The sequence below is a fragment of the Chiloscyllium punctatum genome, chromosome 9 (assembly GCF_047496795.1).
Source record: "Chiloscyllium punctatum isolate Juve2018m chromosome 9, sChiPun1.3, whole genome shotgun sequence".
Taxonomy (NCBI): Eukaryota; Metazoa; Chordata; class Chondrichthyes; order Orectolobiformes; family Hemiscylliidae; genus Chiloscyllium; species Chiloscyllium punctatum.
In genome coordinates, this window is record NC_092747.1 from 18,853,460 (window position 1) to 18,869,896 (window position 16,437).

At 39.3% G+C, this 16,437-nt stretch overlaps 1 protein-coding gene across 2 annotated transcripts in view; it reads left to right on the top strand.

Moving 5' to 3' along the window:
• cyfip1 (cytoplasmic FMR1 interacting protein 1) overlaps positions 1-16,437 on the top strand; it is a 185,653-nt gene that overhangs the window by 59,562 nt on the left and 109,654 nt on the right. For both annotated transcript variants that reach the window (XM_072576968.1, XM_072576967.1), the window contains exons 10-14: positions 6,606-6,697; positions 8,843-8,960; positions 11,439-11,561; positions 13,885-14,010; positions 15,214-15,380. In XM_072576968.1, coding sequence (XP_072433069.1) covers positions 6,606-6,697; positions 8,843-8,960; positions 11,439-11,561; positions 13,885-14,010; positions 15,214-15,380 — 626 coding nt within the window. The remainder of the gene's footprint in view (positions 1-6,605; positions 6,698-8,842; positions 8,961-11,438; positions 11,562-13,884; positions 14,011-15,213; positions 15,381-16,437) is intronic.

The window sequence follows — 16,437 nt, forward strand, 5'->3', positions numbered from 1 at the left end:
GATACTATAGGGAAACAGCCCCAGCCTTGTAAATCTTTTCTGAATCCTTTCAAGTTTCACAGCATCCTTCTGATAGGAGGGAGACCAGAATTGCACGCAGTATTCAAAAAGTGGCCTAACCAACCTCCTGTACAGCTGTAACATGACCTCCCAACTCCAATACTCAGTGCTGTGACCAATAATGGAAAGCATACCAAACGCTGCCTTCACTATGCTATCTACCTGTGACTCTACTTTCAAAGAACTGTATGTAGGTTTGCTAGCTGAGCTGGAAGGTTCATTTTCAGAAGTTTTGTCACCACACTATGTAACCTCTTCAGTGAGCCTCTGGACAAAGCACTGCTGATATTTCCTGCTTTATATGTTTGGGTTTCCTTGGCTGAAGATATTATCTAGTATGGTGATGAAATGTCTGAAAATGAACCTTTCAGCTTAGCGAGCAAACCTACATCCAGAACCCCAATCTTCTCAAAACTTGCTAACTTTCAAGAAACGATGAATCTGCACTCCAAGGTCTCTTTTTGTTCAGCAACACTCCTCAGGACCTTACCATTAAGTGTATAAGTCCTGCTCTGATTTGCTTTTCCAAAATGTCGCATTTATCTAAATTTGATGGGCCAAGTGGCCTATACCTGCACTGTAGGGATTCTGTGATCCTTATCTGCTGCCAGAGTTGCACCTATCCATGACAGTATCAGTAGAAATGACCACCTTAAAATCCTTTTGGAGATGAAGGTCCATCTTCTCAATGAGGAGCCCTCTATTGTAATGTGTGACAATGTCAAATGAGATTGATTTTTGATGAGATTTAATAATACAAGACTTAATCCATGAAGTGCTGTGGGCTGTATCAGAATTCCTGAATACTTGTGGCCTGGTATAACCCCTACTCTACCATTAACATCAAGCTTGGGAATCAATAAATGTGCATGAGGACATGCCAAGAGCAATGCTCGGTATACTTAAAAATGAGGTGTCAGTCTGATGAAACTGTCATAGGATTACTCACATGGAAGTGGCACGCAGTAGACAAGGCTATGTGATTCCACAACTAACGGATCAAATCTAAGCACTGTGATGCTGTTACATCCGATCATGGACAATTAAATTCACTGAAGGTGAAAGCTTCACAGGAATCTCTTTCCTCAATGATAGGAAAGCCTGGAACCTCAGTGCAGAAGGTAATGCGACAAACCCTTAGCCAGAGCTGCCAAGCAAATGACCCATCTCTGCCTTCTAAGGTCCCCAGCATCAGAGATGCTAGTCTTTCGCCAAGTCCTATGAAGAAATGGTTGAAGGCACTGGATATTGCAAGGGCATGGATCCTATTGACTTTTTGGCAAAAGAACTGAAGACTTATGCTCCAGAGCTTTCCATAGCCCGAGCCAAGCTGGTTCAGTATGGCTGCAACACTAGCATCTACCTGGCAGTGTGGAAGATTGCCCACGTATGCCCTGTATGCACGAAAGAACAAAGAAAATTAGAGCACAGGAACAGGTCTTTTGCCCCTCCAAGCCTCCACTAACCCAAATTCTCTATCGAAATCTGTCGCCTATTTTCTAAGGATCTGTATCCCTCTGCTCCCTGTCCATTCATGTATCTGTCTAGATACATCTTAAATGACGCTATCGTGCCTGCCTCTATCAGCTCTGCTGGCAACGTGTTCCAGGCATCCACCACCCTCTGCGTAAAGAACTTTCCACGCATATCTCTCTTAAACCTTTCCCCCCTCACTTTGAACTCATGACCCCTAGAAATTGAATCCCTCACTGTTGGGGGACAAAGCTGCTTGCTATCCCCCTGTCTACACCCGTCATGATTTTGTAGACCTCAATCAGATTTCCCCCCTCAACCTTTGTTTCTAATTAAAATAATTCTAATCTACTCAACCTCTTGTCATAGCTCACGTCCTCCATAACAAGCAACATCCTGGTGAACCTCCTGTGCACCCTCTCCAAAGCATCCATATCCTTTTTGGTAATGTGGCGACCAGAACTGTACACAGTATTCCAAATGTGGCCAAGTTCTATGCAGCTATAACATGACTTGCTAACTGTTATACTCAATACCCTGTCCGATGAAGGAAAGCATGCCTTATGCTGCCTTGACCACTCTATTGACCTGAGCTGCCACCTTCAGGGTACAATGAACTTGAACACCCAGATCTCTCTGTAAACTAATTTTCCCTTAGGCTTTTCCATTTACCGTATAATTTTCTCTTGAATGGGATCTTCCAAAATCCATCAGCTTGCATTTGCCTGGATTGAACTGTACCTGCCATTTCTCTGCCCAACTCTCCAATCTGTCTATGTTTTGCTGCATCTCTGACAGTTCCCTTCACTATCTGCTACTCCACCAATCTGCAAACTTACTCATCAGGCCACCTATAATTCCTCCAGATTATTTATGTATACCACACACAACAGTGGTCCCAACACGGATCACTGTGGAACACCATTGGTCACAGTTCTCCATTTTGAGAAACTTCCTTCCACTACAACCACTACTGTCTCTCTCCTGTTGCCCAGCCAGTTCTCTATCCATCTAGCTAGTACACCCTGGACGTCATGTGATTTCACTTTCTCCATCAGCCTACCATGAGGATCTTTGTCAAATGCCTTACTGAAGTCCATGTATATGACATCTTAAGCACTCCCCTCATCAATCAACTTTGTCATTTCCTCAAAGAATTTAATTAAGTTGGTAAGACGTGACTTTCCCTGCACAAAACCATGTTGCTTATCACTCATAAGCCCATTTTCTTATTAATATAAATAGATCCTATCCCTCAGTATCTTCTTCAGCTTCCCTACCACTGACGTCAGGCTCATCATTCTATAATTACCTGGATTGTCCCTGCTACCCTTCTTAAACAACATTAGCAATTCTCCAGTCCTTCAGGACCTCACCCATGTTCAAGGATGCTACAAAGATAGCTATCAAAGCCCCAGCTATTACCTCTTTGGCTTTCCTCAGTAACCTGATGTAGGGTCCCTATCCAGACCTGGGGACTTGTCCACCTTAATGCCAACACTTGCTCCCCCCTTATGCCAGCATGACCTAGAGTAATCAAACATCTATCCCGAATCTCAACATCTGTCACGTCCCTGTCCTCAGTGAATACCAATGCAAAGTACTCACTAAGAATCTCACCCATTTTCTCTAACTCAGCGCATAACTTTTCTCCTTGAGTGGGGTGGAAGAATGCTTGCTGATGTTTGCACATGTTTAGAGGTATTCGCGAACTCTTCCAATACTGAAACTGTCCACGTTCAGATGCGTTAAGATCTGAGCCATAGCCAGGCTTGGGCTAATACATGATAAATAACATTAATGCCACACTGTGGAATTGCCCACTAGAGATTATGGTCGAGAGTGTTGTGCTGGAAAAGCACAACAGGAATGAATCATTCCTGATGAAGGGCTTATGCCCGAAATGTCAATTCTCCTGCTCCTCGAATGCTGCCTGACCTGCTGTGCTTTTCCAGCAGCGTACGCTTGACTCTGATCTCCAGCATCTGCCATCCTCACTTTTCTCCCACTAGAGATAACCAACAACCTCGTGGTTACCAGTGACAAACTGAACTGGATTAGCCATACAACTATTGTGGCTACGGGAGCAGTTTAGGGACTCGGAAATCCCACAGTGGGTAACTCCCAGGCTCCTGAAATCCTGGCACAGGTCAGAACCATGATGGAATGCTCCCTATTTGCATGGATAAGTGCAGCATCAACAATGTCATTCAGGACAAAACGGACTGCTTGATTGTCGTCATATCCACAAACGTTCACTTTCCACCACCAACAGTCAATAGTAAGAGTCTGCACCTTCTACAAGATGCGGAGCAGAAATCCACCAAGGTTAATAATACTGCACCTTACAAACCCATGACCACTGTGTATTCCAATAGGACAAGAGCAGCAGGTACATAGGTTCACCATCATTTACAAGTTCCCCTCCAAGCAATCCTGACTTGGGAATATATCGCCATTTTTTTCAACAGGACCAAAATCTTGAAATTCTCTAACCTATCAACGCTATGGATGTCCTTACATTAAATGGACAGCAACATTTCAAGAAGGTAGCTCAACATCAATTTGTTGAGAGCATCTAGGGATGGGTAATAAATGCTGACCCAGTCAGCAAAACTCACATTCCATGAAATAGTTAAGAAAAAAACTTAAATTTCAGTTTTCAAAAGAAGTCTTTTTTTTTCTTGCCTGAAGTAAAAGTGTGCATGTTACAGGTAAGATTTTTGGTAACCGTAAAAGCTAGAAATTGTTTAGGATGTCCAAATAGTTCACACTTACTAATTGACATTTCCTGCAAATATTATCAGCTGTAGAATGGAGATGCAAAAGAGCAGCAGTAATGTGTAATAAAAATTGTGCTTTTTGTCATCCTTTCTAAAGAAAAAAACTTTATAATCCTCTTCCTCTCTGTATCATTTCTACACTGGAAAGTCTTTTGGTAGAGGCAGCATTGTTGTATAAAGTCTAGCATTTTAAATGAAATAACTCCAGCAAGACTTTTAAAATTAGGCTTAGGTTATCACTAGATTTCCTTTGGCATCCTCCAGCAGCCCTGATCCAATAGCCCAGCTATTGCCTGGACGATTAAAACAATAAAGCTGCTTCTCCTACAGTTCTTCTGAACATAAGGCTGATTTGTAATATAGTTTCTAACTACTCCTGACATGCATTCCCACCACATCTTCTAATTTAGCTCAGTCTCTCTGGTGACTTACTTATTGGAACCAAGAGTAATGAGAAAAGGTTAATAAGTAATTATTGGATCAAGTTAGAAGGAAATTTTAGACTTGAAAGTAGTAGATATCACTGCTCAGTTCAAGAAGGGAAGGAGACAAAACGGGAAGATGTCTCTATGTACAGGTATATGTATGAAAGGATACATTGTTGCTGAGCTGGTAATGCTCTTGACCCAGGTTCACATCCCACCATAGCAGTTAATCGAATTTGAATTCAATTAAAAATCTGGCATTGACTATAATTAATTATCATCAAAAATATTTGGCTCATGAATACCTTTTATGGAAAGAAGTGGGTAAGTGATAGCCACGTGGTATTATTGCTAGACTATTAATTGATAGACGCAGATAATGTACTGGTGATGTGGGTTCTTGGCAAGCAACAACCTGCCAATCAGAGTAAAGACCTATTTGTCCCTACTTTGTTTACTTTTAGTTAGACAAGTTTCTATACCAGTATGTCAATCCCATGAGCCAAAGGTAATTTTCTACAATTACCTTGAATATGACAGGTAATCAGATGTGTTTTTGGAAATCTAAGTACAGGATATTCACTAACTCCCTTTATCCATTGCATTAGTTATTGTTTCAACAATGTCCACAAGATTCATTATTTATAACTTCCTTTTCACAAAGCCATGTCAACTCTGTCTGATAACATTTAAATACCCTACTACAACAGTTTTAATATGTGCTTTTAAGCAGCTTGTCTTTGATATATGTTAAGCTAATTGACAGAGAGCTTCCTGCTTTCTATCTATCCTCCCTTTTTGAATGAAGGAGTTGCAATCACTATTTTCCAAAGTAATGGAATCTTGACTACCTCAAGGGAATTTGCAAAGTTGAAACCAACCCTTAACTGGCCCTTGGGTATCTCACCAACCACTTTTAGATGAAGTTGGTTAACGTCAGTCAGGACTTTGGGATCTATCAACCCACCGCTCCAACAATTTGTTCAGTATCCCTTCAATGGTGATTGTACAGTGTAAATTTTGAGTTTATCTGACAGCTATTTCTGGGATGTTGTTTGTAGTCTATCCAGTAAAGAATGCCTGTTTAATTCATCTGCGAACTTCTTATTTTCCTTTTATATCCTGAAATGTGCTGTCTTTAGGACTGATGTTTATTTGTGTAAAAACTCTTGTCTGTTTTTATTTCTAGCTAGCCTTCTCGTGCTCTAATTTTATAATCCTTATTAAACTTTGTTATTCTTTGCTATTCTTAAATGCTGTCCAAACTTTTGATCTGTTACCCAAGTTTTGTTTTATATTAAGAAATTTTATGCCTTTTCTTTTAGTTTGGTGGTCTTAGTTAATTAACTATGTTCTGGTTAATCACAGAACCTCCATTTGGAATTTTTCTGTTTCGCTAAAATTTATCCAATCTGTGTACACTGAATGTTTTTAAATGGTCTGCAACAGCATCGCTGCTGACCTATCCCTTAACTTAGTTTACAAGATTACTTTAAATAGCTCTGCCTTCATGTTTTCATAATTACCCCTACTAAATTCAAAATACTCGTCTCTGACCCACTCCCCTCTCCCTCAAATCAAATGTAAAGTGCAATTTCATGCTCTCAAAACTTGCAATTAATGGCCGATTGGCCTCAGTGCTTGAGATCTAGACTTAGAAATTTCTTTATAAAGCTGGTGGTCCAGAGCACGAAAACAAATATAACCCCAAAACCATTCAAATTTTAAACTCTTGTGATAAATGGAGTGATCACAGTAAGGAAAATTTGTGCTTCAAACTGAAATGCTTTAGTTAGAATATGTGCATTTAGTGAGAGCATCCACAGTGATCATCTTGAAATAATTTATTTGAATCATATTGCAGCAATTGCAGGTGGTGCCTTTATTTGGTGACATGCAGATCGAGTTGGCCAGGTACATCAAGACAAGTGCTCATTATGAGGAAAACAAATCAAGGTAGGTGTTCTCAATCATTTGGCTTGTAGAGATATAGCCATACCAGTGTTTGTATATAAAGGAGGATAGTAAAAGCTTTTTTAGGTATGTGAAAGGGAAAAAAATGGTTAAGGCTAAAATTGGGCCCTTGAAGACACAAACAGGGGAATATATTATGGGGAACAAAGAAATGGCAAAAGAGTTAAATTGGTATTTCAGATCTGTGTTCACTGGGAAAGATGCAAGCAATCTCCCAGAGGTAACAGTGGTTGAAGGACCTGAACTGGAGGGAATTTATTATTTGCCAGGAATTGGTGTTGGAGAGACTGTTAGGCTTGAAGGCTGATAAGTCCCCGGGGCCTGATGGTCTACATCCCAGGGTACTGAAGGAGGTGGCTCTAGAAATTGTGGATGCGTTGGTGATTATTTTCCAGAGTTCATTAGATTCAGGATCAGTTCCTGCAGATTGGAGGGTGGCTAATGTTGTATCACCTTTTAAGAAAGGTGGGAGAGAGAAAGCAGGAAATTATAGATCAGTTAGTCTGACCTCAGTGGTGGGAAAGATGCTGGAGTCTATTATAAAGGATGAAATTATGACACATCTGGATAGCAGTAACAGGTTAGGTCAGAGTCAGCATGGATTTATGAAGGAGAAATCATGCTTGACTAATCTTCTGGAATTTTTTGAGCATGTAACTCTGAAGATGGACAAGGGAGATCCAGTGGATGTAGTGTACCTGGACTTTCAAAAAGCCTTTGATAAAGTCCCACATAGGAGATTAGTGAGCAAAATTAAGGCGCATGGTATTGGGGCAAAGTACTGACTTGGATTGAAAATTGGTTGGCTGGCAGAAAATAGAGTAGTGATAAATGGCTCCCTTTCGGAATGACAGGCGGTGATCAGTGCTGGGACCGCAGCTTTTTACAATATATATTAATGATATAGAAGATGGTATTAATAGTAACATTAGCAAATTTGCTGATGGTACAAAGCTGGGTGGCAGGGTGAAATGTGAGGAGGATGTTAGGAGATTACAGGGGGTGACCAGGAGAGTGGTCAGATGCATGGCAGATGCAGTTTAATGTGGATAAATGTATGGTTATCCACTTTGGTGGCAAGAACAGGAAGGCAAATTACTACCTAAATGGAGTCAAGTTAGGTAAAGTGGCAGTAGAAGGAGATCTAGGTGTTCTTGTACACCAGTCAATGAAGGCAAGCATGCAGGCACAGCAAGTAGTGAAGAAAGCTTATAGCATGCTGGCCTTCATAACAAGAGGGATTGAGTATAGAAGCAAAGAGGTTCTTCTGCAGCTGTACAGGGCCCTGGTGAGACCGCACTTGAATATTGTGTGCAGTTCTGGTCTCCAAATTTGAGGAAAGACATTCTGGCTATTGAGGGAGTGCAGTGTAGATTCATGAGGTCAATTCCTGGAATGGCGGAACCATCTTATGTTGAAAGATTGGAATGACTGGGCTTGTATACCCTCGAGCTTAGAAGACTGAGAGGGGATCTGATTGAGACATATAAGATTATGAAAGGATTGGACACTCTGGAGGCAGGAAACATGTTTCCACTGATGGGTGAGTCCCAAACCAGAGGACACAGCTTAAAAATACAGGGTAGGCCATTTAGGACAGAGATGAGGAGAAACCTCTTCACCCAGAGAGTCGTGGGTGTGTGGAATGCTCTGCCCCAGAAGGCAGTGGAGGCCCAGTCTCTGGATTTGTTTAAGAAAGATTTGGATAGAGCTCTCAAGGATAGTGAAATCAAGGGTTATGGAGATAAGGCAGGAACAGGATACTGATTGAGGATGATCATAATGAATGGTGGTGCAGGCTCAATGGGCAGAATGGCCTACTTCTGCACCTGTTGTCTATTGTTCATTGTTGTTTGCAGTCATTTTCACAGCAGTTTGCAGTTTCTGTTGCAAAAGAAAAAGCAGTGTAATTTCTCAGCTATGATTTTCTGGATAACTCAGGACTGTACCAAATGGTCTACCTACCTACTAAAATTTGGAAACTTGATCAACTGATTTTAGCCAGCTTCTTTGGATATGTTTACTCAGGACTATTCCACTAATAATCGTCATTAACTTTGGGCTTGCTGAGTTTAGTTTAGAAATTTTCTTTTTATTGCTTCAATTGTGCCTGTGTTCTTTCTTAAGATGGGCCTCCACATCTTCCAGTAGTAGCCCTCAATACAACATTGTGGAACAAATGATTCAGATCCGGGAAGATCACATGCGTTTCATCTCTGAACTGGCTCGCTATAGCAATAGTGAGGTGCGTGAAATATAATTGCAAAGTTAAAGAGTGTATAGTTTTGATGTGTATAGTTTTCCTGGGAAACCTATGTTTTTGGGTAAAAGAAAATGCATATAATGACAGATTGTAAAACAAGAAGCAGCCTCATTTATTAGAGATGTGCCATTTGTGAGCTTTCTGAAATTTTTTTTGTCATGAACCATGGCATCCATATACTCTGGTGGGAGAGACCTAGCATGCCTGTAATAATCACCTATGTTTCACATTGGTTGATTGTGATTAGAATTCATGAAAAGGAATTGAAAATCTGCACTCTGATCTCTGGGTGAATGTAAAAATAAAATTGAACTCTAGGAGTAGAAAGTCAAAGGCTCAGAATTTCAAGCTGTAATTTTAGGATTGCTCGAGGTCTGTGAAGTCAGCAGAGTTTTGTCTTAATTCGGCATAATGTGTGCTGTAAGGACAGTCTTGAAGATTCCATTTGTTGTATTTTTTTGCAGGTTTTAGCTTACTTCTCTTGCTGTGTGTAACTAAAATGAAAATATTTTTGCAGTCAGAATTTTACCCCATAGAAGTCCCTAATATTATGTCAATGTTTGAATTCTCCTTTTGTGTATGTTTCCTTGCCCCCGTTTTGGGATTGGAATCATTTATAGTTTCAGTTTTTAATTGATGACAAGTAGAAATGCAAATTGTCGAGCATCAAACACTGAAGCTCTTCATTTTAACAATTTTAGTGTCATTCCACCAGCAAGCACCAGCTTTTCCCATTTTTTTCAGCCAATTCCATGTTTCATCTTGATTTCCTACTCCTATAGGTTTATGCAGCAAATTTTCATGTAAGTTTATTGTGAGTTTGCTGAAAATCCACTCTCAGCAGCCACATATCTACCACAAATTGGCTTAAGAAAAGTTAATTTGATGGGATATTTGTTTTCTTAAGCCATTACGGCTGCTGTTCACATCTTGTATCATACAGATGATCTTAGGGTTTGCTTTCAATAACTGATTTCATAGGTTGGTTGTGAATGCAATGTTATTCAGCCTTTGTTTCCTGGTTTAGTTTACCTTTTATCAATATTGATATATCCCTTACTAATTTAGTAGGATATTGCCAGAATGCATCACTGTCTCAGTGCTTGTCCCATCATTCTACAAGTAGAAATCAAAATTTCCTCATGTCTTTTGCCAAATACGTATGCATCACATTGGATCTTGACTCTTTAGCACCTTTATATGACCTATAAAGAGAGGGCAGTTGGGGCAACTTCTTTATTGTGGCTATAAATAATTCAGCTAGAGATATAATTACATTTTTCATAAATTGAAGTTTATTGTTTAATGTGCAGAATTGCATGTTGACACCACAAATATTATTGTATTGCCTGTTGGATATAACTGTAGAAATCTGGCTGGTGCACTGTTTGCACTGCTGAAGAAAGGAACTGAAGAGGACAAAATCTTGCCTAATAATGTTAAATTGTGAAAGTATAATATAGGATGTAAAAAAAATGGAGAAATACTACATAATAATTTATTGTTATTGGGTAGAACATTTGTGACACCTACTGGCTAGACAATTGATAGGAACATCTGTTTTAGAATGTCACTGTGGTCAGCCATCAGACACTTTAGTGACCAATATTAGGTCTTTGTGATTGAAGATTCTGCAGTTGAAAATCCTGCCCCCGAGAGCTTCTGGCCACCTCCACCAGGTGGAAAGACTAATAATGTACCCACAGTGGAACAAAATAATTTGAGGGCATGAGTAAAGTTGGGGTTGCTGAGAGAGGTGTTGGGGGCCTGTTTCCACACTGTAGGGAATCCAATTTAATCTAATCTCCCATGAATGCCAGATCCCTGAGTGTTTGAATACCTTTGCAAGTTTCACATGGCGCAAGTTTCACATGGCATAAGTTTCTTCTGCCCATTGCTGACTGATTCTATAGTGATGAGGTGAGGCTAAGTAGTGGTTAATCACTTAAAATTAAATCTCATCCATTATGTTGGTTGTAGGGAAAAAAGAAACATTCAAGGGTTTACTTTTGAAAATAATTTATTGGATTCTCTATTAGGTTCTCTACAGTGTGGAAATAGGTCCTTTGGCCCAACAAGTCCCCACCGCCCCTCCAAAGAGAAATCCACCCAGACCCATTCCCCTACCCTGTATTAACACTGACTAACGCATCTAACACTATATGGGCAATTTAGCATGGCCAATTCACCTGACCTGCACATCTTTGGACTGTGGGAGGAAACCCACACAGACAGGCGGAAATTGAACCCAGGTCCCTGGTGCTGTGAGGCAGCAGTGCTAACCACTGCCACTGTGCTGCCCCAAACTTTTAACAAAAATATATTTCATGGGATGTCAGTGTTTATTGCCCATCTGTAAATTTCACACAGATGCAATACAAGGGAAGTACTCCAAGTTTCTCTCCTAATGTCTTTTTTTAAAATACAGATATTAATGATAATTTCATGATATTCTTGCAGGTAGTAACAGGGTCAGGTCGACAAGAATCTCAGAAAACTGATGCTGAATACCAGAAGCTGTCTGAACTTGCTTTACAGGGCATGCAACTATTGTCCCAATGGAGTGCTCACGTTATGGAAGTGGTAAGATAGCTAAATGAGAAAATTTTATTGCTATTTAGAGTGGAACATTTTTAAAGAATATTGTTAAAATTCCCTGTATAATGCAGGGTTCTAATTCTACTCACCTCTGTTGTCTTGAACCTGATCTTTCTAAACCTTATGCCAACCATGTTGTGTTCTCGTTTGATCGTAAGCATTACTATGCTTTGGTTACTTTGGGAACAGGAAACATTCATCGACCTGCTTTCTTTTGTTACTTGTAATGGGATTTAGCTATGTCTTTGCCCACATTGACCTGGTAATACATTGCTTAGGAAATGATTTAGATATGTCTTGGGAATTCCATTCTCTTTGATTCACTTTGTCATCGTTATAAAAGGCATTTCAAATGTAGAATATTCCTTCAATGTAGCAGCACTGATTTGGTAGAAGCCTTTTTAATCTTATGGTGCCATGCTCCATGATGAAAAAGATGACTACTGCTGAATTATCTGTCTACATTTCCTTTTCTTTTATCTTTCAATCAATAAAATTTTTGAAACACTAAATTCAGCATGAAGTAGATGTAATCATAATTAAAGCTACTCAAGATACAATCATCCCTGATAATTTGATACTCAGATTATGTCACAGCTATTTTAGTGCACTCTCCCACATTTTATACTCTGTGAATTTGGATTATTCAAAACATTGCCCATATTCTAACTTGTATCAAATCCCATTCACTGGTTACCACCTTTGATAGCCAAGCTATAATTGTCTCATTAAACAATCCTGTGATTTTAAAGTTCCTATCCTAGTTTTTAAATCTCTCCATGACCGTATTATTTTCTACCTCTGCAATCTCTTCTAACCCATTAATCTTTGAGATACCTGTGTACTCTAATTCTGGCTGTGGACCATTCCTGATTTTAATCATTTATCATTGGCGTTTATGCCTCAAGTTGCTGAGGCCCTAACCTCTGGAATTCTCTCATTAAACCTTTTTTTGTGTCACTGTCACATTGCTTCCTTTGAGATGCTCCTTGAGTGATTATAATAGACTGCAAGTTTATTCAGCTAGTGTGTGCATGATGGGATGAATAGCCTTTTCTTTAGTTTCTCAGTTTTTAAGTAGTTGTGTGTGCATGCAGTACTGTCTCTCTAAATTCTATTAATTTTATTGTGACATCTTTTTTCAAGGCCTTAGTACAGTTTAATTAAAAGTGAATTTATGCTTTCCAATATGGCAGCTAGTAGCGAACTTGTTATTGTATATGTTTGAATGTAACCAATGTATGAGAATTTTTACCAGATTAATTTAACTGAATTTTTGTTTGCAAGTGTAATATCTTCATTTCTGAATTCTGCCAAATCATTTGTACTCTTTCCTAATTATACTCCTATTCCTTCCCAGCTCAATGTCACTTTTTATTTTGTTAAATATGCTACTTAAACAGATGTTTTCATATTTCTGCTGATAAATGCCATACATGTTCAAATACTTATTGCAGTCTGTCATTTTTAAAAAAATATTTCTGTTCTCTGACAGTGGGACAGCTTGTTCTTCATTAAATGGTTGTCCTAAAATTTTAAATGTAGCTGTTGACAAGCAGAATCTCAAATCTATCCCTTAATGTTATAGACCAGGCCAGACCCCTCAAAACATTTCAAGAAGGTAGCCCAGACTCTAAATTTGCTAGTTGTTTTAAGCAGGTGTAAAGTGGATATTCCAGGAGAGTTGCTGCTGGTCAAACCACTTAGTTTTAAACAAAAGAAAATTTACTTACAAGATTACCGAATGAAACACAAACAAAACAGGACAGAATATTGAATAACTTAACCTATCCACAAACCCCACAGATCATCCCAAGTTAGTGATGCTGTTCCAAATATTTGCAACAATCCCCACAAACACCTCTTGGCACAAAAAGTAAAATCAAACTCAGGGTGTTATAGGAGAGAAATCAGTGAGTACCAGTCTGGATCTACTTCTTTGGGTCCAGCAGCTTCTTCCACTGGTATAAACCAGACCAAATCGGAGAAAAGCTGAGCTGGGAGAACAGGCTCCTTTTTCATTGTACAAGTGTTTTTTTTAAACTTGAAAGCCTTTTCCCTGAGGCAGCATCTGTTAGCTATTATCAAGTTGGCCCTAAAGCCCTTCAACCTCTGACTTTGAGTGTGTGTGTTGTTTACGACCTCTCTGGAAAAAAAGCAAGGACAGCAGCTGCCTGACTGCTGAGTAACTTCACCATTTTCTGTTTTTATTTCAGATTTTTAGCATCCATACTTTTCATTTGTCTAAAGTTAAAATAATTGGCTTTTCAGTCTGTTCTTTGTCTCATATTTAATTATAATTTTACAGTACTCTTGGAAACTTGTGCATCCCACTGATAAGTACTCTAATAAAGACTGCCCAGACAATGCAGAAGAGTATGAGAGAGCAACTAGATATAATTACACAAGTGAAGAGAAGTTTGCACTTGTTGAGGTGAGACTCGTCACATTTTTAATTATTTGTTTTGAAAACTTTCAGCAACAAAGTCTAGCATCTAAGATGTAACAGGGTACCAATAAGCTTGAATATATAAAATCTCTGGCAGAACAGTCTCTGAATTGTGAAAGACTTTTTGGTAGTCTCATCATTCAGGCTTATCTTATTCCCAGGCTAAAAAATGGAACAAAGAAAATATGGGTCTGAGCTAGGCTCAGTTTTCTATTCAAGATTACTTTTTGAGATTTTGTTGAAGGCAACCTTTTGACTTTCAGGGCCTACATTTTAGTCTTAATGGGTTGATTGAAGATAAAGCAGATTGTAAGATAGAAACATTCCTGAAGCAGGAACTTGCAAGCTCGATCTATCTCTCCATTGGAGGACATTTAAAAAAAAGAGATTTTGTTGATTAATTGATGAGCTCACAAAACTTGACCAGTTTTCCATCATTCACCCCATTGTTACACTCCATTGCCTGACATTAAATCAAATGTGAGGTCAGGAAGGTTAGTCTCTTCTGCATTGAGGAGATACCCAACATTTTCGACCATCTAAAATTTTGTAAATGCAGAAAACACATGCATGACGCTATAATCAATTAAAAAGGATTTAAATGTATGATCTCTCAAGTGAGGGATCTGACTTGTCCAGTTGCCATCACCTCAAAACATAACACTTTGTTTTCTTCCTCCTGCAACAAGTTAAAAAGCCGATCATGTTGCACTTCTATTACAGCTATCTTAATATAATTTAAGAACTGTAACATAACTGGCTTTGCAAAACTGTTAAACACAGCTGAAGTTGCAGCTTAATTAATGGGGGAAAAAATGACCTACTTGAGAAAAGCCTATGCTATATTGAGAAACTATGAAAATGAATTATTGATCGACAAGCTTTTAATAATCTTGAGATTCTTGAATGATGTTAGCAGTGAGCAAACTGCATTTCGTTGGGTTAATATCTTGATCAGGAAGATAGCAGTTTTGGCATGGTGAATTCAGTGGAAGAAAATATAAGTTGTCAAAATTTGACTGATTTTAAAATTGGACCATAATATCTGATTGCTCGAATTGATTAAAGAACATTAAAGTCTCCCAGTGCTTGACTATTTCTATGCAGCTAAAAAAAAACTCTTAACTTTTTGAATGTGAAAAGCTGATTCGACAGAGTTAAAATTGGTTCATCTGTTTTGGGCTGCAGGTTATTGCCATGATAAAAGGATTGCAGGTGCTGATGGGCAGAATGGAGAGTGTGTTCAATCATGCAATTCGACATACCATTTACGCTGCGCTCCAAAACTTTGCTCAGAAAACACTTCGTGAGCCTTTGCGTCAGGCTATCAAGAAGAAGAAGAATGTGATTCAGAGGTTTGCCTAAATTGTACATAAAATGTGGCATACTCAGTTTCTCATTTTTAATGAGAAGAGAATGTAATTTTGCTGATAAGAACCAAAGTAGCCACCTGCATTTTTTCTTCATTAGTTGGAATATGGGTGCTTCTGGTCAGGCATTTGTTGCCAATTGCTAATTATTCTTAACTGAGTGGCTTGCTGAGCCATTTCAAGAGGGTAACTAAGAATCAATCACATCACATTGTGACACTCCAGGCTCACCACATAGGCTAGGCTGGGTAAGGATGGCAGTCAACTTTCCATAAAGGGTTTTTATCATAATCAGGAGAAAGTGACGACTGCAGATGCTGGAGATCAGAGTCGAGAGTGTGGTGCTGGAAAAGCATTCCCTGATGAAGGGGTTATGCCCAAAACACTGATTCTCCTGCTCGTTGGATGCTGCCTGACCTGCGCTTTTCCAGCACCACACTCTCGACTTTTATAGTAATCAGTCATACATTTCGTGGTCTGGCTCCATTTGAATTATGTTTAAATTCCACAAGCTGCTGTGGAAGGATTTGAACCAATGTCTCCTGAGCAGAAGATCAGGACACACAAACAGAGAACAGAGTAGCAGGAGGAGGCTAACCAACCTTTGAGCCTGCTCCACCATTCAATATGACCATGTCTGATCATCAAACTCACCCTGTTCCTGTTTTCTCCCTGCTAAGAATTGTATCTGACTCCTCCTTGAAAACATTGCCTCAAACACTGTCTGTGGCAGAGAATTCCAAAGGCTGACAACACACTCTAATTGAAGAAATTTCTCCTCATCTCTGTCCGAAGAGACCTAATCCTTCTATTTTGACTGTAACCCTTGGTTCTGGACTTGCTGATCATCGAGAACATTCTCCTGCCTCTAATCCTGTTAGAATTTTATACATTTCTACGAGATATGCCCTCATTCCTCTTAACTCAAGTGCATGTAGTCCTAATCAATCTAGTCTCTCCCTGTCAGTCCTACCAACCCAGGAATAAAGCAACTTTTGCACTCCTCAATAGCCAGAATATCCCACCTCTGATAAGGAGTCCA